The sequence below is a fragment of the Lepisosteus oculatus genome, chromosome 3 (genome assembly GCF_040954835.1).
Source record: "Lepisosteus oculatus isolate fLepOcu1 chromosome 3, fLepOcu1.hap2, whole genome shotgun sequence".
Classification (NCBI taxonomy): domain Eukaryota; kingdom Metazoa; phylum Chordata; class Actinopteri; order Semionotiformes; family Lepisosteidae; genus Lepisosteus; species Lepisosteus oculatus.
This window is the reverse complement of record NC_090698.1, coordinates 54,962,084-54,984,707: the sequence shown is the minus strand read 5'-3', so window position 1 is coordinate 54,984,707 and position 22,624 is coordinate 54,962,084. Positions and strand designations below refer to the sequence as shown.

At 36.9% G+C, this 22,624-nt stretch overlaps 1 protein-coding gene across 1 annotated transcript; it reads right to left on the bottom strand.

Annotated features, from left to right (window-relative positions):
- Positions 1-1,136: 1,136 nt before the first annotated feature.
- On the bottom strand, positions 1,137-17,843 carry reep5 (receptor accessory protein 5). The gene is made up of 5 exons (XM_006626860.3): positions 17,588-17,843; positions 16,966-17,059; positions 9,257-9,395; positions 4,136-4,304; positions 1,137-1,507 (listed from the first exon to the last, which is right to left on the bottom strand). The coding sequence occupies exons 1-5, from the start codon at positions 17,703-17,705 to the stop codon at positions 1,458-1,460; spliced, it is 570 nt and encodes a 189-aa protein (XP_006626923.1). The 5' UTR covers positions 17,706-17,843; the 3' UTR covers positions 1,137-1,457.
- Between the last annotated feature and the right edge of the window lie 4,781 nt (positions 17,844-22,624).

Genomic DNA, 22,624 nt, shown 5'->3' with positions numbered 1-22,624 from the left:
TGCATGCCCTGCTAAGGGCTGCAACAATCCCTAAGCATGGAGTACCTACCTGCTCGTGCCCTGAATGGGGCTCCAGTCTATCACAGAGCCATAGAGAAAGGGGTGTTCACTAGCTCTGTACAGTAAACTGATCTGAATCACAGTCACACACTTAATGGGCAATGGCATGAGTGACAACAAACTGGTGTTTAAAGAGATTAAGTACAGTTGCAGCTTTAGTTACAGTAAGTGGGCAAGGCTAGACAGGTCTAAATCTAGTCTGTGAAACACTTGTGAATATGTGCTTTCATATCAGAAAATTGCAGTTTTCTTTACAGCATACTATGATGAAAATGTGAACCCATCTATCCAAGGGAGTTTTGTACACTTTGCACTATAAAAGTTGAATGAATAACAGTGAATAATGCATCTGAATAATACAATTTCCAATTAAAATATTTGCACAACAGTCATATTCATTTTAATAGTAAGTTATTAATTCACTAATTTGGCATAATCATGATGAAGGAATTTCACTCTGCTGGTCCGAGACTAGACTGGTGCTCTTCAAAACAAGAACAGAGATTTTAAGTGTTAAAAGACATGAGAAAATATCTATTTTCAGCATTTCTTGAAATGCTGAGTACATGTAACTAGAGTTGAGTTCACTTACAAAGCTAAGGATTTTAAACTAACTGATTTGAAAGAAATTCTTTTTTTTTTTTACAGCAGTCCTTTCTGTCAGGGATCTTTGTAGGAACTCAGTTCCTACAGTGAAGAATTTGATGAAGCCAAGTAGCTATATAAGAAACACTGTCTGCATATGGGAGTAACTTGGGAAATAATGATCTAATCTAAGTATGAAACCAAGCTAATCTCATTCTACTACATAATAAAAGTCTGAAATCAAACTTTACCCCCCCATCACCACTTGGTACAGGTCTGGTCACTACAACATACCAAATACTGAGGTGTTGAATATTGTTTGTGGGAAGGAGCTGTGGTTATTTGCAAGTTTGCAAATAAACTGCCATTTTTATCATTTTCCCTAAATATAAGTCTGGCCCTGCTTGCAAGCGGCAGATGTATTTTTAACAATGTCTTCTGAGCCTTAGGAGAAAGTTTTACTAGGGGCAAAAAAATGTTCAGAAACTAGATATTAGCAACAAGTGTTTATTAAGTTATTTCCTTCTGGGGGACAGGTCAATACATTACAAAGGTTCCTTCCATTTTAAACATGACTGAAATAGTTTTGTTTTTGCAATAAGCTTTGAACGTCAGCCACTAGACTGAATTGACATAATACATCCTTTGCTACTTGTACAGACAACAATAAAATAGTGAGCATAAACTTAAAATCTTCCAAGTTCATTTAAAAATAATAAAACACAAAATCCAAGGCAACATTTATTCAGACTTATACCACAGTCCTCCTTAGAGATGAAGCTTTTTAAACATGGCTTTGTCCAGGGATCCTCTTACGAGCTCTTCTTCTCCTCGAAAATTATATTTGCTGTTGCTTTTTTTGCTGAAAAACACAAAAGCATTATTCAATAAATGTAGGTACATAGTTGTACATATACTGCTTTCCCAAGCTTTGCATTGTTGTACTCTTCAAATGTTTCTGTTCTTCATACAAAAAATGTAAAAATGTTTTCCATTCTTCATACAAAAAATGTAAGGAGGAACAAATGACAATGAGTCAATGTAGATTGGTAAATGTGATCAAGTTATCTACTACAATACTTCTAATGGCTGCTCATGTGGAGTTTACCCTCAGCTGAGATCAAGTTTTTAAAAATTCTGATCAATGTGAATTAAAATATTGCTCAATGGCAAGTGTATTTTTTCTTTCACAAACTAAATTGTACTTTTAACAGTTGAAGCTGAAGTTTTAGTAGAAACACTGAATGAGGCTTTGAATAAATTGTTGTAAGGACTCTCATATTCTGAGATTCAGAATAAGGCAACAAAACTTCCAGTGACGTGATGTGGCTCTATTACATTGTAAACAAACAGCCTTGTGAATACATCTCTTTTGAACCAATAGAAATATCACTTTCGATTTTGAGACGATTTTGCTACTTGTTAACTCTGCATACAGATCACTTTGAACATTTCTATGGTGAAATGTCTTTTGCACAACCTGTTCTTATTCACTGCATCACATCGCAATTCATGGGAATTTGCAACAACGTGGCAACTTACAGTACTTCAGTGAAGTTTTGTGCTTAATTCAAAATGTGTAATTTTTTTCTGTAACATCAATGAATTTTGTTACCAGAATTTAATAACTGCTCTAAAGGAATTGGGACCTGCTAAAAACAATATTTTAGTAAATGTACACAAAACTTGTGTTGCAGTAAATTCATCAAATTAATTTAGGCAGCAATATGAAGAAGACAGTGTTACAGGCTGAACATTTGCATGTTTAGTGATTGGTCACATATAGAAATAGTGGATCTTGCAGAGATTGTCAGAGAACAGAGATTAATTCGAAACTGGAAAAAATGAACTAGGTTCTATTTCAATAAAACATGACCTACAGATTCAAATATTATCATCACATGGACTATCAGTTTAAATTAAAAAAAACTTTACTGCCATACCTCCATATACAAGAAACAACTTATATTACTCAAATGGCTCCAATTATGTTTGAAAAACAATATCACGAATTCCAAGAACCTATAACAATGTAGACCACCTAATTTCCCTTTGAAAGCTACCCATTCCACAACTTATGGGGGGGGTCTTAAATATATACAGTATGAATTAAGATATGTTTCCAAAACAATAAAAACCTGCCAGTATAGTATTCTAAATGAGGTAATTCAGGCTCGTAGTGGAATCTGTGAGAAGAAGTCAAGGGAACAGCATAACAGTCGAGCTCTGTTATTAACCATTTTATTGAAATACTGCTTCAAACAATCTGATGTTCACCTAATATAAGCAGTAAGCAAAAAACAAACGACCTTCTCACATACAACAAAAATATTTTTTACAATACACAATTTTTTTTGTATTCATTTTGTAGTTACTTCTTTTAAGCACACAAATTTTGTAACTATTCTTCAGCCACCATGGGCTGTCAATAATGTACAGTGAAGTATACTGTAAGATATTCTGATACATTAAATGTACTTTACAACTAATTTCCTACTTTTATCTTTCCTATCCACATCATTTTTCATGAAACAACTACAGTATGTGTATTGTATGACTTTAAGAAAACCAGAAAATAAATACCATAAACTATGCTTTGGGTTGTAAATTACAGACTAAATGGTACTCTAATGGACATTGCCCAGTCTTGCAGGGGGATATCCAGAAATCTCCCTTTTTGTGGGATCCCCTCTTTAGCATATTTTCTCCATTAAAGTAAGGAGATACTGTACAGATTAAAAGCACCAACACCTAGTATGCCTCTAAATACACAGTACATAGCGCCCCATGAAAATTTCTGCTCTCTCAAAATGAACTGACAGCAACCTGTGCAACACTGGATAGTACCCAGATTTTTCCATATTCTGTAGGGGCATTTTCACTGTGTGAATGAATGCCTTGTTGCCACACAGTGTTCTTTGTAAAAGGCAGAACCTGTCCTAGTTGACCACATGCAAATGTTTTTGCATAGGGTATTATGAAAACGTCATAAAACATACAAATACTAAATTATTCTTACTGTTTTGCACCATAGTTTGAATGCTCTGTTTCTGCACACCTCCAATAAAACATACGAAAACTGTGCTTATATTAATTATCAATTATTAATTAATATTAATATACATTAATTAATTGTTTGTAATAAACATTATATGTTGTATATATAATACAAATGGGCTTGGCATAAAATTGATTTGATTTATTTTAGCTTCTCGTAGTATTCGAAGCAGCAGGGGAACTCATGGATGGAAGCACCACTGTAAAGACAGCTATTACACCACACAATTTTTATAACTTTTATAATTTTTTATAATCTCCTGAGAAGCACAGTGTATCTGATTCTGAGAATTCAAGATCACCTACAAGGAGTTTATAATGCAGCAAGTTATCTGTATTATTACAGAAGACATGCAGCTTTCAGAAAGTAGCCCTATGCATTTCCAAACATCACATTTTATTTCCTTAGCAAAAGAAAACATGTTGACCTTACCTTCCTCCTTAATTTTGCCAGCAGTCTCTGAAGCCTTGTCTGAGAGGTCTTTCACGACACGGTCAATCTTGGCCTCGTTCTTCAGGAAGAAAGGGCGTATGATCCGGGTGTAGATCTGGACTGAGCCATTAGTTGGAGTCGGAGCCATGCACCAAACCAGGAAGGCACACTGGATATGGAGAGAAAAACTTCAATTCCAATGCTTTCTCACTGCAGAGGGTCTAATAAACACACAGTAACACAGCATAAGAAGATTTTGGTAGATGGGAGACCATTTTCAATATGTATTTTTATTCCTTTAGTCAGTTTTTCATTTAAGAACCAAATAAACATCGCGAACGATGAGTAACACTCTAGCTTTTGTTTAGGGCTTTTCCGATTGGAAACATACAGGAAAACTACCACTGCTAGTGGGGGTAGTGTATGCAGCGGGTGGGGTGTTGTTTTTACTATAATACTTGTTCTTATTTTTTTTCTCAATTGTTTGCACATTTGTATGTACTGGTTCACAAAGATAGGCCACTCAGGGTAAGCTTTGACTGTGTTTTTGTTCCCTTACACGATCAGAAAAACATATGACATAAATTAAAGTCGTCGGGAAACGCATCTTAAAAATACCGCATTAAAAGGAATGCATAAACTGTCTCCAAGAAGATTCTTGGAAAAGCACAGGACTCAAAAGGACACAAAAGCTATGCAAATACACATCCTTGGGGGGACCAGAGGAAGAATACAGTTTGTAAGACAACACAATGTTGACCCTTAGCCTCTGGAGTTCTATCTGTAAGGAAATTAGCAACCCAGCTGACACGAATAAAATCAAGATCAAAATTAGGCAATAGCTTAGCTACAAGAAAATAAAAATTGAAGACAATTAAATCTATATTTTTCTGGTTCACCGCGATCAGCATCACTTAATATCCCCCTTCTTCTTGATTTAACGTCTAAGAAGGGTGCTGCTCTCGGTTAACTGCCAACAATATTTGAAAAACATCTCATCCATGAGCTTTACCACAGAAAGTTGGTACTACATGCAGGCCCGAAATCATTGTTAACTTTATTTTCTTCCCTTTCACCACAAACCAAACCCTGGAATCTCTGCACGCTTCCATAAAGTGAGTGAACTGTAAAAGAAACCTGCCCTGGTAAAGGCAAGCTTTGGATTATTATTGGTGAAGCTCAGAAAGCTTCATAATAAAATGTGAAATACCATATCTTGAGGAACTAAAGCCTTAGCACCTACATTTGGAGAATGAACTGATTCCTCATTCTCTAGCTTTCTTAAAAATGTATATTTAAATTAATTCCAGTGTATACGTCTGTTACTGAACCTTTGCTTTGTTACACTATGTTGAACCTGTTTGTCAACAAGCTTACGACCAAGAGTCGGTGGAACTGCCTAATGTAACTATTATAAAAAATATCCTAAGCCATATTTTTTCTCCCTAGTTAATACAGATGGGACAGGACGGGACAGGGCGGGGGCTCTGTGGCTAAGGATCTGCGCCTGTGGCTGGAAGGCTGACGGTTTTTCCTCTTGCGGCTGGCAGAGGAATCCTCCTCCGTTGAGCCCCTGAGCAAGGCCCTTAACCCCAGCTGCTCCAGGGGCGCCATATAAATGGCTGACCCTGCGCTCTGACCCCAAGCTTCTCTTCCTGTCTTTGTGTCTCATGGAGAGCAAGTTGGGGTACGGTATGTGAAAAGACAAATTCCTAATACAAGAAATTGCATATGGCCAATAAAGTGATCTTATCTTAATAAGCTTAACACTACAGCAGTGGATCACCCACCTTCCTGTTTGTTAAGAGCCTGAAAACCAGAGCAGTCTGATCCACACTGAAACACATTACACTCTACTTCCTTTTAGTCTAATCTAAATCCAGGGTGGCAGTATTATATGTATTTTGATACATTTGGAAATAACTGACAGAACAGATAGCTTTTTCTTTGCAATTTCTTTCCTTGCGTATTTAGGCATCATACAATACCTGCTTTTTTGTTTTGAAATGCCAATTTATAGCCGACTTTTCATTTTGTAAAGCTCTGTTGAGCATGTAGTCTTTTAGCAGTTTTGAGGACACACTATAAAATATGTGATTGCTTTCTGGAAATGAAAGTAAATTGAGACTTTATCTTACAATGAAGTGTTTCTGCACTGTGATGTGGTCAGCCACTATACTGCAGTTTCCGCAAGAAGGGAACGTCAGCTTTACTACTGGTTAACAACAGACTATTTGTAGGCTGTAACTATGGTATTAAAATATACACTGAATAATATGCAAAATAGGGTAGACATGGTGCCAGCGTAAGGCTTTACTTTATTTGTTTTTGTTAAGAGACATGTAGGTGCAGTATATTCACAAAAAGGCCATGTCTTTCTTTTCTACTTAATCACCTTTTCCTCAAACAAAGGTGTAGGTCAGATTTAGAACCCAATGAGTTATTTTGCAATAATCATGTACTGTTGGCTAAGGGACAGGGATTTAGCAGTACCAGGAGATTAATTTGGCGAAGTAATAATCAAAATGTAAGTGTAACCTTTTCCTTACTTCGTAAATAATAAGTGCTTTAAATTTGAACTTTGAACTTTCAAAAAGATCCTAGCATTTTGTAATTAAAACTAGCTTCTCAGGCAAGCTCCAAAGTCAGCACATGCTGTCTGTGGATTGACACAAGCATTGGATGACCAAGCATTTGGGTCCATCACGGTTAAAACGTCTCTATTTGTCCTTCAATTAAGAAACATTCTGAATACTAACAGCTATCTATTCTACTGAAACGTTGAAACTCATAACCTATGCCATTCTTTTATTCAGACACAACTATGCAATCCTAGTGAGGTGCCACCCATATAGCTAATATTGATATTTGGTCTTCTAGGCCCTGCCTACAGTTGCAGTCAGATTTAGAAAGGTTTATTAATATTAATAAAGGTTTATTTATTATACATTATATAAATAAAGGTTTATCAATATTACACTGACAGTTATTTAAATGACTGCACTTCCCACCCACTAACATGGTTCTCAATCTAGCAGGTGATGAGCTCTGAGGGAAGTCGACTTAGTCAAAAACTTGTATCCTGTCATTCCCATCTGTTCCTAGAGATGTTTAATATTCAGTGTTTTCCTAGATCTGTTTATGGTTTGTTTTATGGTAAAGCTGGTTTTTAGGAAGAGGGGGATAGGGACTGCTCCGTTACTAACTGTAACATCCTCTGGGACAACTAAAAATATGGATGTCTTACCAAACATAATGTTACAGCTTATGTGCTATCTAATCATTTTTATACATCACTTTTAAAGATCTCCTCTTGTTACTTAATAATGCCCTGCAATATCCATAAGCAATATCAAGACAAACAATAAAATTTCATTTATAGAAGCACAAGAATTGTCTAGGAAAAGGTGTAAAGAAGAAATTCACTATTTTAGATTTTTTTTAATAGAAATGTCATATCCGTAATTGCTTTAATCACTTTTACATGATTTAATTTTGAATTCTGACAGGCTTATGAAAGACTGCTTCTCACTGATTGAAAAAGAGGGAGTGATCAAACTCTTGAAAAAAATGTTATCAAGCTATTAATAATAACAGAATTCTTAAGATATTATACAAATATTAAGATAATAAGATGACTACAGCACCAGACAGGTCCAAAATACTTCCATTGCAAAATAAGTTACTTAATTGTGTTTTTTTTTTACTCATTTTTAGAAATTATATATTTGAAATATTGAAAGATACCAGTTTCACGCTGTGAGACAGACAACATACTGTACATCTATACCTCTATCAATAAATTATGTTTATACTGTATGTTTTTGACAGTTAAGAGGTTTACATATGTAGCATTTTGGCGATTGATTATTACATAATTTTCACTGGATCTCATTTCATATTTCTTATTTATTCCAATATGTGTGAAAGCTTTCTGTCTTTTACCCCCTATAGCTTTATACATTAAATAATAATCAGTAATGCTAGTGTCAATGGCTACATAAAATAGATTTATCAAAGTCTCTTAAGTATTACATATTTTTAACATTCTTTAATGAGAAAATTATATTTCAGATCCATTAACGTAAAATACAAGAGTCTCATGGCGGTTACTTGTTTATATTGCCAGATTTGATGCTCTCTGTACATAATACAATTTTAGCTCATATAACCTTCTTATGCAAGAATATTTAATTTGAAGCCCATCCCTGTTCAAAATTGTAGTATCTCTTATACCGAGAATCAAGGATAACTAACAAGTATCAAACATAGCATATTAAGAGGGTGAAAAACAGAAGCACAAGACACTAAATGTCCATAGTGCAAACCATAAACAGATCTGTAAAAAATATACTTTGCTTTCTGAAAGACATCTTTGTTTCTAAATTTTAGCAGTTAGTCCGGCCTGTTACAGATTCGACACTTCTCTGATTCCTACTCTCATGTGATTTGTATAAGCAACTTTCAGCCAACAGCTGTGCATTTTGGGTAAGGCAAATTTAGAAAAAACACAAAAAAACAGGTCTATAACTCTAAAAAAGTCACTGTACCTTTCAACAGTAAATTACTTTACTTTTACTACTCGCTGTTTGAGAAAATCCAGTTTTCTCACTGTTCTGTTTTTAATACAATGTTCCTTGCTATTGCAGATTCTAGTGTTATTACTGTACAAAGATGCTTTACTGAAGCATTTAAGGCAAGTTGTTGTGAAACCAGAAATCTATGTATGAACATTACAACAGTAAATTGTATACTCTTTTCACATAAATACATTTACTGTTATCCCAGTGAGGTAAGAAGTCATGTAATATGGACGACTGGTTTTTAAACACCAAATTATTAAAAAGGGATTAACACGGATGTGGCATCATTTACAGGAAAACTGCACACTTTGAAAGGTTCCAGACTTTCTCATTTATTTGGAGAGATGTGTTTGCAATCAAAGCTGGGAACTGCTTAGTCATTAATCACTTGATTAATGGAGTCGACAATAAAACAAACTGATATCTCCAATTAAGCAACAATTGACTTTCCAACATTAATAGTGTTTGTTCAGCATGACAATACTGTCCTGACAGTAAAAAAAAAAAACAGTAAACATACACAAAAAGTAAGTCTTACCTTTCCCATATAGTAAAATGGAAACCAAGACAGGAATATATCAGCAAAGAATTCAGCCACACTGAAAACTCCATATACCACCCAGTATGTCAGCCATTTTGTGTCATCGTCTTTGGTTGCACTCTCGATCGCTTTGATCCTGCAATTCAGGGCAAAATCACATTAACATGGAACACAGTCATACAAGAGAAATAATGAACACGAACAGAAACAAGAATGGCAAAAAAAGAACTAATATTTTTGGGTTGAAAATACCCACAATAAAAATAATTTTATTAAGCTACATGTTTTTTAAGCTTTATTTTTAGAAGCTATTTGTAAATGGTCTATGCCATAGTACATGAGTTAGAAAGATAATTCACCCAAAGTTTCATCACAGAAAAATCAGACTCTACGTTTTGTTTTATTTAAGGAAATTTAGTTTATATACCGCTAGGAAAATGTGATGAATACAAACAAATCTGATGCATCCACATGTCCTTTATTTGGTTTTGAAATTTAAAGATTCTTCATCCTTAAAATGCTCATATTTTGACACACATTTTGAACTATAACTGTAATGTATGAGCAATACACACTGGAGTTAAAGGAGAATCTTAAATTCAAAGAGACAGACAGGGCATTTTCAGTAGATCCTCCTTAAAAAAAGAGGCATTACTGAAGTGCTGCATCTCACAAGGCTGAATTCAAACTCACTTTGGCTCAACAAGGACAAGATGGTATATATCACCTGCAGCAACTATACACTCCCAAGTCCTGATGCATTCATTTCACTCTTTTCCAAGAACAACTATGAGCATGGGCTGCCCCTTTTATACATTTATTTATTCTACAGTAAAGAACTGAAGAAACCCTAGAGATCATTTCAGATTTGTAGTAGTAAGCAATTAAAGAACTTAAGTGTTGTACAATAATCTCCTTTCTTGCACAAGTGAAAGTGATAAGATTACTTTGCAAAGTCAGAGATAACTATGCAGCGGGCATATTGCACAATACAACTATATTTGTTAATCAGATGCTCTTCACCAAGATATCTGACAAAGGGGATTTCTAATGTGTTAATTAGGTTTTGTGTCAAACTCCAGAAATTGGTTAAAAAAAATCCGCAGCAGCACTTCACCTTAACATGATTTATCTGTGCCTTGGCCATTTTGAAAAATGTATTAGTGCTACAAGAGGTGTCCAAATTAAGTCTAACAAAGTAAAGAAATCAACCAAAATACTGTTGTCCACAGTAATAAAAATTGCTTCTGAAGCACTAGTTAGAAAACGTATAAAAACAAAGTGCTAAAGGGAGAATCCCATCAGTTCTTCTATATAGAGACTTCCATGTGAATCAGAGAGTATTCGATACTTTCCTTCCCTGCATTCCTTAGTCTACGACCCGTGATTGTGTTCTGAGCAAAAACAGCACAGTGGCACTCTTGTCAGTTTACCCAATTCATTCCTACCATGAGTACGTCTAGGAAATTTAACTGAAGCAGATAGTTTTATCTAGGGAATTCCATAATTTTCTAAACAATAGCGGTGCCATTGGATTTCAGATTCACACAATCATTAAACATCAATCTATTCCAAGCTGAATTAAAATCTGTACTATCCCTTCTAAATTACTATAGAAAAGACAAGTGCAGTTACCTCTGCCCTTATTCGTTAAAGAGAGACACAGATACCAGTGATAGAAATACTCACATCAGGAAATAGGTATCAGCATTTTTAATGTGGCTTTTGTGTGATGCACTACTGCCAAAGTATTTTCTTCCTGTAAATATAATTAATGTTTGAAAGCACTGATTTTATTTATTATGCACAATTTACTTGCTTTTGTGGCCTCTAAGAGATGGGGAAAAAGACAGATTTATAAAAAGCAGAGAAACAAAATAATACGAGGAGAGGTTAAATCCACGCTTACGTGGACTGAACAACAAAAAGAAAAAATAGTAGACGTAAAATAAACAGCATGTTTGTGCAGCTTGCCTATCTAATCTCTTAAAAGAAAATATTTTCAGCTGCATCTTAAAATACTACAGTACAAAGAAATATCTTTTCATTTTTAACTACAGCTGACAAAAGAAAGTCAACTAAATAACTCTTCCGCCAAACACTACTATAGTGATTCATCATGAGCGAAATATCCGAATCTTACATGTGTTTGTTTCATGCATACTCAAAATGTCAAGTATGCTGGAAGCCTAGCACGTGGGACTGACTCAAGCTATAAAGTACCACAAGTCTGGCTTGCACTTCCACAAATTAGTGACTGAATGCTTCTCTAGCCTAATGCGATTCAAATCAATACCAATTGCTTTCTTTTGAATATAAGACATACGCATATGTCTGCGATACAATTTTACTAAAACTATAGGTAGACAGTAATGTAATAAAAAATGGGTTTGCTGTAGCTATCATGCACTGCGATTTTGTAGCTATACTCTAATGGTCCCTTCCTTTCAGCGTTTTCTCACACCAAGACTAGTTTATGGTAAGAACAAAAACAAGGTTAACGAAATTGAGGAGTGCATTCACCCCCTCACGGCCTTTGGGTTTCTGTTAGGACATTAATTCAAGGATCTCATCCGTCTTTTCTTTTATTCCCCCAACATATTTTTATTTATGCCTCTATTTCATTAAAGATCCTCAGGCTTCATTCTGAGCAACTCAGTATTTTTTGACACCCTATTTCTGTTCTCAGTACTGCATTCTTCATTTGTTTCTTTTCTCAGGTTTCTCTTAACATTGATGTAGTGCACTAGACTCAATCTGTCAGGCTGTAATGACGTAATAATCCTGTCCGCACAATGTCCTCTGTTATGGACTGAACAGGTTAAATTTTGAAACCGTCTGTATGACATGCTGTTCTCCCCATTCCTGCCAGCAATCTTCCGTCTGCAACGTGGACAATATATTCTAAACAAGTTCAAACAAATGTATTAAATATTAAGTTGAATAAACCTCCCCTAATTTATATTCTATTTTATTCACAAAGTATCCTGTTATTTCTCTGGCCTTTTTTTTTAATCACTTCTTACACTGTAGAGGAAGATAAAATGATTTAACTGTTTGCTTCAGTTTTCATAGTTTGCTTCTTTTGTATGAGTTTCAACCAACTTAAATCTACAATTCACAATTTTGCTAACAAATTTGAATACTTCTCATCTGTAAATTTCACAAGTGTACTAAATTGTCCAGAGTAATTACTGTAATAATCAGCATGATGACTGATCCTAACGGGTACCGAAAATAAATGTTACACACATTTGACATGGGTAACCTTAATTATGTGCTGCACTAAATGGAACATGTGCCCCACCAATATCACTCAGATCTGTCTTTTCTAAAGCCAAAGTGGCCTACACCCCTGTTACCACAAAATAATCTTGCTTAATTCTAATTATTGTCCCCATTGTTTTACAAGCGAAGGCCTGTGTAAGCTGGATCTGTATCTACCTGTTTGGCTCCCATTCTTTGAAATACACCAGAAGAACAACTATGATGACTATGTCGGTCTCAACCAATAACAGCACTCTTCTGAGCCCACAGACCAGCGATTCCCACTCCTGGTCCTGGTGACCTTTCACACAATTCCAGCCCACCCCAGCTAGATCACTGAAGCCCTACTTGATCTAAGAAGATGCTTTAATTGAACATTTGCATTTTGCTTCTACTGGGGATTTAGGAGTTTATGAGCTGTTAAGTCAAGGAAGGGTTAGATGGTTTAACTGAGGGCTCAGCTGGAACAAAACCCATCAAGTGTGTTGGGTCACCAGGACCGGGAATGGAAACCACTGCATTAGACCAAACATCGCAGGTTCATATTTGGGTTGAATCATTAGCTTTGTGCGAGCCAAGTAGCCAGTCCAGTCCAAGCCCCTGGCACTTCAACTGGCCATAAGGCAGTGACATCTTGGAAAGACCAGATACCTGTGGGTTTGTGGCTGAGGGCAGCATCACTTCACCAATTCGTGTTACCAATGGCAACGTCAACTCAAGGTAAGGGATAACAGTCACAACTCCTGAAATCCCTTTAGCTCCCTTCCTGCTACCATAAAGTTTTCCCCCAAAAGCCCCGAGCCCCTCCCCTGAAACCAACAAAGACAAGATGACAAAATATCCAAATAATGGGCGTCAATAATTGCCACCACCATTCCCATTATTTTGTCCCCTACTGGTTGGATGCAGCCTGTACAAGCATTCCCAAGCTCCCAGAGTGACAAAAGGCAGGTGGCTTTCAGAAAGGGACAAAGGGAAAAAAAAAAACACGTCTCACCCGCCCTGTTCTAAAACCAGGGCTAACTAGTTGAGCACATTGCTCACAGTAAAAGAGAGAACACATGGTGTTCCTCAATTCACACAAAAAAAAATCTCAAACAGCTGATGAGGTGTTAAGAACTGTTAAGAATGTTCGGAAGAGAAAAAAAAATCAGATAAATGTGCTGTTTCCTCACTGACCACATTTTAACTCTGCGACATGGCCCCGTGCGTAACGTAAGATAAGTCTGCCAGCTAGCCGAAACACCTTCACCTTATTGCGAAATGCTTCTGCTGATTTCGAGTTAACTACTTGGAAGACAAATAAAATTAAAAAAGGCCTCATAACCATTTTTCTGTCTTCGGAAAACAAGGAAAAAATCCCTTCCTTCCTACCACTCCATCCTTCAAATAAAACAAAACCAAAATTGACCATAAAATGTTCTGGCATCAGAAAACACAAGCTGCCGATGACAGGCTGGCATGTTTGTAACAAAAGACAAGCCCATTCTTTCTACACTACTGCAGTTAGCCATCTTGCAGCTGTTCCATACTGCAAACAGCAGTGTATGTTTTCATGCTACAAATGAGAGGAGGCCACAGAGCCCATCTACCTCATTTGGTTTTTAGGGCTTTATTAATCAGAAGATGTCATGTAGCCCTTTCTTGAAGGATTTCTGCAGATTCTTCTGCTTCAGCAATACAGCTGGGTAATTATGATTAAATGGGAAATTTTGAATTCCCTTTGTGTTGCACGGGCACTATAATCTGGGAGAGAATCCCATGATATTTTGATTAAAGTATAATAAAATACTGCTTTCATTGGAAAGGTAACTGAACAGGCAGGAGTATCCCTTCATAAATGTAGCAGAATGTACATCTCCTTCTGCAGACAAGCACCTCAAACCATCCAGCAGACAGAATTATGTCTAACAACCCTAGAGATTTAAACAATAACAAGTTCTGGTCAGTTTTAGGACATGTACCCCACTGTGATGTAATTCCTTCAATCAAATCTTCAACTGGTTCTGATGTTCACAGGCACACTGTGCTAAACAGGGGTAATAGATGGATGTTTGGCCATTATGCCTTCTGTTATCATAACAGTTTGTTTTTTTTTTTTACAGGACAAGGCTGTTAACCTTGTGCGCAACCTCTAATATGGAGGACCTGGCGCCCAATGTGGGACTACCAACAGAGTTGCTCTACCAACAGAGCAAATCGGGGGCATACAGGGGTAACACAAAGTATTATTCCCAAACATATTTTACCAGTGTTTTGCTTGTTTAAAGCATAAACAGGTGTTAATTGTATATTCTTCAGAGATATGCTTCTGCAACCCAAAAAGTTGTCATATTTCCACCTTATTGTGTCAGGGTCTGGACACAATACTGCTACAAATGCATGTGACACCTAGTACAGGCTTGTCTTTTTTCCTTTAGCATCTAAAGCTCTCCCATGCTCCTTTTGTATTTTTAATTAGAGCCTAATGGCACTTTCCTGTGCACATTATATATATATATTTATTAATTTTGTTAGATGAAACTTTAGGCCTTTAGCAAAGGTCAAATAAATGGGTTTTATAATATTTATTGAACATTCCCATACCAGATGCCCAAAATACACAGTGCTGTAATATATTGGTGTACAGAGAAATCTCACTCGTATGTAAACAAAAAAGGGAAAACAATATATTTACCATAAGACTGTACAATGAACATATATGCACATGCAGTTATTGCAGCAGGTTAAGAATTACTCAAAAGCAATACCAGTTCTATCCTCTGTAAACACTGCACAATAAATAAGCAACTTCCTGTCTACATGATCAGATTTTAATCACCAGAATTATGAATACACTGCCCATAAATGTGTTATTCTCCTTATGAAGCACAGCATGCTTCACCTCTACTGATGTTTTTTTTAACGTACATTATAATCCAAATGTAAGAAGTGAGAATCAGTTCAGATTGGCATTTTTTTCTGTATTATCCAATCCAATGCTCTTAAAATAATTATCTGAATCAGACATCATGTACAGTGACGACAAAAATTCATACCATGTTTAACAGAACATGTGGTGTGCAATCTTGTTTAGCTCTTTCACAAAGGAAAAATTAAAGCAACCATTCTGGATTAATAGTCATCAGACTCTTTTAGTTATCATTTTCAGACTCTTTTCCTAAAACATTTTTAAGCTTTTTGTCATTTTCATATATTACAGTACAGTTATAAGGCAGATAATAACATTATACTTATTTATGATACATATAACTGGGTCAAATTCCACAGAATAAATCAAGCTGACAAATTTAAAATGCAAGGAAGGCTGTTAACAGCAAGACTAAAATACTACTCTAATACAGGCAAACACATTTTGTTAACTTTAAAAGTAAAGCTACAAACACCCTCTCACATGACTTTCTAATTCCATGATGTAATCAAATCTTCAACTGTCAAGGTGCCAATCCAGACATTACATCTTGCCCACTGGTGTAGGGTGGGGCTTGTCCTGGTGATTATTGCAAAGCCATCGACACACACTTGCAAGTCAAGAAACAGGCGATACAAACCTGCACAAGTGCAGTGTCATATCTGGCAAAGCATTGTGGGTGCAGTATAAGACTAAACAGGACTAAACAAGAAAAGGCTGTTCACAGAGGCACTGCAGTGAAGACTTCACTGAATGAGATTTGTGGTGAGGATCCCCCAGTTTCACACAAGTAACTTAGCCGATTCATCAAGTTTATAAGCACTGTTATAATAAAGTAAGTTCTTTAAGCTTCATATTTATCAAGTGTTACTAAGAAAGGAGGAAATCCAGCACAAGGAGTAATAATGTTAAGCTCTACAGTACCTGCTATGAAAAACTGACATTCAGCATCTTTCTAACGCAAGCACCCTATCTCACGTTTACCTCCTATCACTGAGAGGGAATAATGTATTGTATGGTAATCAGATCTTTCTGATAAGATTTTTTTTTAATATTATGGCTTGATATAATAATCCTGATGTTTAATATAGGATTTTAGGCGTACACCCCTAAAAACAGAACTTGATTTTTGTGCACGTCATTCCTTTAAGAGGTTATGTTAATTTGGTCTGCTTTCGAATGTTACATAGCCGTTGGAAATCAAGTCAAATTTCAGACAAGAGTGTCGTTCATCCCATTTTGCGGGGGTGGAGGGTGGGTCAATAAAATGAATATAGCTGCACGTCCACAGCACATTTGTTTAATGTGCATCACTTATTTATTGTGCTGAGAATAACAGGCCTTTGACTAAATGACAACGCGGCCCTAGCTTTTCACAACTTCGGTTTTAAATTTTTAATACAGCACTGGGGTGATGTAATCCTTCAGTAACAGCCGCCCTCAGATGAAAACGGTTCTGGTTTTGCCATTGCGACAGATCATATTTCATCTCCGTGCAGTACATAAAATAACTAGAAAATTAACTCACGAGATATATGCAGGGTAGGCGAATCCAATAAGGTTACACAGGAGAGAAGCCCCGTATCCTATCACAAGGTAAACCGCAACAACTGCAACAACAGCTGAAAAGCAAGAATAGTTAATATTTATTTTACAGTATGTATTTTATACAATACACACGCAACAATTATACATTTTAGACGTGGGGGAACAAATATTGTAGGCGATCTTACACCTCGTTTGTTTTAATGAAAAGCAGTTTCAAGAAACGGCGTCGTAGGGTACAAAATCAATAAACGAAATGCGTCAAATACACAGAAAACAGCAATGGTACAGCACACGCACTTCCGAAGTTCACAACCAATAAAACATTTTTTTTCCGGAGGTTCTTGCAATTACGACATTTGCAGTTTCAAATGGATTTTAAATATCGCCTTCTTTAATTTCTAATAATTACAACGACTTCAGTGAAGGGACGCTCCATATGCAAGACATTTTTTAAAACGTCAGCCCGACTGCTGTTCGCAACAGTATGTGGTGCGAGCTATTTATAGAGAATTCTCCACCTATAAAACACTGACACACATTTCCTAGTCCGTGAAGCAAACCTGCTTTTGCCTGGGCTTCTTTTTGAGTGTTAGATGACTTACCGAGTGCAATGTACGTCCTCTTGACTCCAGTTTTGGCTTCGATCTTCGCCAGAACGTCGGTCATTACATTCTTCTCGTTAAGGAACTTTTCAAATCTTTCTTTAATTCCTTCTGCCATGATTGATTTTAATTTTAAAATGACTGTGCAGAGTACCACTGAACCGACTACCCTCCCTCACCGAAGTTGATAAACTGCAACACCGATGTAAAAAAATTCTGGTTTTGCAAGCTCTGCGCTGTGTGACTAGCAGCTCCGTCAGAGACACGCTGGGCTAGACGTCACAATTTTGTCCGCAGCCACACCCTTAAACTGACTTGTAAATCAGTGTTGTTTTATCTCTATTTTCAGCTAATGCAGAATCAACCTTTTAATGCTGCAGCAATTTTTGTATTTTTTCAGATTTTTGTTCTATTTTCACAAAATGTAATGATGTTTCCAAGAAAGAAATAGGCTCATTACATAACATTCGGACTGCCCAATATCCGCTCAAGTGTCTGTGTTGATTAACCTGTTAGGCTCGAATACAAATGAATAAAAAAACGCACTATATTATTTTAAAATAGTACAGCAACACTTTTATGGAATTATCAGAAAGAAATACAATTTTCGTAGACAGACGTACACAGACGTTTAATTAACAGAGATGACATGGGTAAATTCATGATGCTGATTAATATTTGTCATCAAAGGATTTTACTACAGGGGGTTTAATGTGAAAGTCACAGGCCAGTAACGTTTGGACACCGATGGACAGTCTATTCACCTGCGTTATATGTTTTTCACCATGTTGTACATTTTGTCTTGTGGGATTCTGTCCCATTTCTCTTGTACAGTCTGCTGGAAGAGGTGTTAGTGAGACCAGCAGGGGGCGCTCACTCTATGGACAATTTGGGTCCTAATGCCCCAATATCGTAAGGGGGACACTATACTGTTAAAAGGCGTCGTCCTTTGGATGAGTCATAATCCAAGGTCCTGACTCTCTGGTCATTAAAAATCCCAGTGCATTTCTTGAAAAAAGTAGGAGTGTTACCCTGGATTCCTGGCCAGATTTCCCACTGGCCTTTACCACTCAATCCCCAACTATGAATTGGCTTCATCACTCTGCTCTCCTCCCCACTGATAGCTGGTGTGTGGTGAGCGTTCTGGCGCACTATGGCTGCTGTCGCATCATCCAGGTGGGGCTGCACATTGGTGGTGGAGGGGAGTCCCCATTACCTGTAGAGTGCCTGTAACTGTTGAGTATCCAGAAAAGCGCTATATAAGTGTAAGCAATTATTATTATTATTATTATTATTATTATTATTATTATTATTATTATTATTATTATTATTATTATTAAATTTTGTAAGTAGCCCACCCATGGCATAACTATCACATTCTAATCTCAAGAGTGTTCTTATGATAAACAGGGCATATTGGTTCCTCGATGTTTGACATTAAACTAGTTAAATCACCTCATTACCTGCACATAAGGAACTTTCTCACTAATAAGCTTATTAAGCGATCATTCAGTAGTCAAAATGTGTAGCATGGTCAGTCAGGATGCATGCAGCTTTGAGAATCTGAGTACTCATGTAACAGCAGTGAGTGATGCCATTCATTCTTGCTGCTTTAGGCAATTCACTTTTGGAAGGAAGCAACATAAGAGTCACTGTTTGGGACTTTTATGTTTTAAATACCTACCTACTGTAATTACCAAATGGGTCAAAATGATCTCTTCTCAATCTCCTCTCCTCTCAACCCTTTGTTATGTTGTTGAAAGTTGCAGTATTACAGGTTTTCTCGTCATGTCTTGTCTTGTAGCATCCTGACCCTCTGATGCTCAACGTTTTGTCCCCCTTCATTATGTAGTTGCCTGAATCGCACACAAACCCTTTCCCCCTTTCTTCTCTCAATCCCTGATTGCAACCCCAATTTATGGTACTTGAAACTGCATAAGACCTATGTTCTTGCTAGTGATACACTACAGTGGGAAAGCATACATGGGAAACATAACCTATCCCAGCTCCAGTTGGCACAAAGGGTCAAATGCTGGACCAATGGCTGGGCAGATGGCCATGGCTTGGATGGGAAGTTGCAGCATGTGGGCACTGTGGAAATCGATGGAGGAGAAAATCCATGAAATGGACAATATAGCAGAAATTTAGTGTGGTAGTAATTAATCCACCCAACAGCTGCTAGTCGACTCCGGCAGTTCTTGTCAAGAAGAAAATGGCCAGTGTAATCTGCGTGGAGTACAGTACATGAGGCTGAAGCATGACTTGTGGGTTTAAATTGGTTCAAGACTCTTCACCTCTGCAGTGGCTATTAGTAGGTCGAACTCTCCAGAAATGTACTGAAATCCACCTTCTTCATATGGCAGGGGATGAAGCAGGTCAGAGCTATAACTTTCAAGCTCTGAAATTCCCCTTTCACCATTAAGAGAACTGCAGAGCAGGTATTTACCTGTTTGTACACACCCTTTTCAGACTCAAATGAGTGCACACTGATCCTCCCTCTCCCACGCCTCTGTTGGATTTTCATTTTCCGCCCGATGGCCTCTCTCCTTGCCCTTTTCAAACTTCTTTTTGTCTTTAAAAATTCTTGCTAGGATCCTGCAAAGGTCTGAGCCAATTGTCGCAATGCTTATTACAGTTTGTTAGAGCTTCAGTTTTATATGTGCCCCACTGTTTCATAGAAATTGCATTTGAAATGACACATTTTTTTATATGCATCCCTTCCCTCATATTTATCCTAAAAAACACGAACTAGTAAATATGGGCAAAAACTAGTTGATTTTAGAAATAGTCATATTACAGTCCACAGCAATGGTCTATCCGCATGGTCAAACTAAGTTATGGATGTGGTTGAAAAAGTGAAAAAGTATCAGCATGTGAGTTCATATGCATACGCACCCACTGGTCTACATACAGTATTAGGATAGCTATCTGCCTAGTGAATACACCTTTTCAAAGACAGGCAATGGTATTGACTTGAGACCAACATCCATTACCTCCTTTCACTGAACCAGCAGCAGATCTCAGTCTTACTGAAACCTGTGGGACCTGTAGAACTGGTAGTACGTGTAGTTCAGTCCCCTTCACCATTAGTACTATCATAACCCTACTCAGAGCTAGAAAAACAAGTTTTGATTGGTATGTCCAATTCAAAATGGTCTTCCTGCATTTAGAGGGAGTATATAATATTTAAGCCTTTGAATTATACTGTATATATATATACACCCATTATGTTTGGCACTGTCAGATGTCTGTCTAAGTCAAAAATGTGTATTGTTTTGTTTGGATCAAAAGCACACTCCACAAACTTGCTGTTTTATACTGTATATGACTTTTAATGGGAATATTTACATACGTATTTACTTAAACAGAAAAAATGACAAATAAAATCTCATCGCTCTTTTAGAGACTTACCTAAGCATCCATTCAATTGTTCCTAGCTGTTATTAGGCAGGCTCATAAGTCCTGTTCCCTCACCAAACACAAAGCATGTTCCAGAAAAAAGATAAGGTAATGGTCTTTCTAATTTTTCGTTGCATTTTAAACGCCAGGGTGTGTGGTGGTTAATCATTGCTTTTTCTTGAATCAGTATACAGTAGCTGCAATTTGGAGGGTCTTCCAGGAACATGAAGATTGAACCTTCCAGTGAAGTATGTAGACTGCATATGTTTTGCCATATTTTCATCTATAGAGCTACAGTATATAGGTATAACTTCTGTTTGCAATATGAAGTAAAAATGAGAAATTGATGTAAATTTTAGCATAAGTGAACTTTTAGGCATAGTAGATAAACAAGAAGATAAACAAGGTCAAGTAGTGACATCTGATAATGATAACTGGAGTTTGTGATATAGCACATAGACGTATCGCCCAAAAGCACTTAGCTACGATTCATGGCGTAGAGATTACCAACATTCCTCCATGAAACAATGAGCATGACCAAACTCTTGAAACCCAAACAGGACCAGACTACTAGAGTCACATCAACGTTTGCAAATTTCTTCTGTCACTATGTAGCCCAGGGTAAAACATGATTTTATTACTAAATAACAAAGACAAAAGCACAACCCAACCCCCCCCAATAATTTCAAGCCAACCGAGGGAAGATCACTATCTGCCACAATTCAAGACACTTAATGATGGGTAAGATCACAATGAGCTGTGTCATCTTTGATAGCAAATCAAGAAGAGATGACATCTTCACATCTCTCATTCTGACCCACTCAGGGTTCTACATTTCCTCTTGGCTGAAGACTGAGCTCTGAGATAAGATAACCTTTGCTGATAATAACAGCTCTGATGAGAAAGGTTTCTGATTGCAGCACTGGATTGTAATGTTGAGGAGGCATTGTACATTGAGGAATATATCACACGTTGAAATTTTGTTGATTTTGTTCTTTGAATATCTTTTTGGCTTATTTTTATAGTTAAGGGTCTCAGTTTCAACACTAAGAAAAATGTGGAACTGTATGATCTTGAAGAACATACATACTATAGATAAAATAACTTTAAACTTTAAACACAGCACCTGTGGCTGGAAGGTTGCCAGTGCATATCCCGCGGCCGGCAGAGGAATCCTACTTTGTTGGGCCCCTAGGCAAGGACCTTAACCCCAACTGCTATATGGCCAATAAAGTGGTCTTATATCTTATACAGTTTCTAAAAAAAGAGTTGTTGCTTTGGTAGGGTTAGCAAAACGTTGCCCTGGGTTTGCAAAATATACCAACCTGAAGTTCCCCCACGCACCTGGTGAAGTGATTGCTCACTTTTGATTTGTTGTGTAGTGGGGCTGCTGGCACATTATAGCTGCAGTGACTCATAAAGGGAGGTGCTGCATTTTAGTGATGACCAGCATGTGAAGCACTTTTGTATCTTTTAGGAATAAAAGCACAATATAAATACAGTATATTATTATTAGAATTATTATGCTCCTTCTGTTCCTGTTAATTTATTTGCAAAAGTGTGAAGCTGGAAGGTAACTGAGTTTAGATATTGCAGCCTTAAGGAAGCCAAATCAAAAACAGCTTTACACCCTACAGT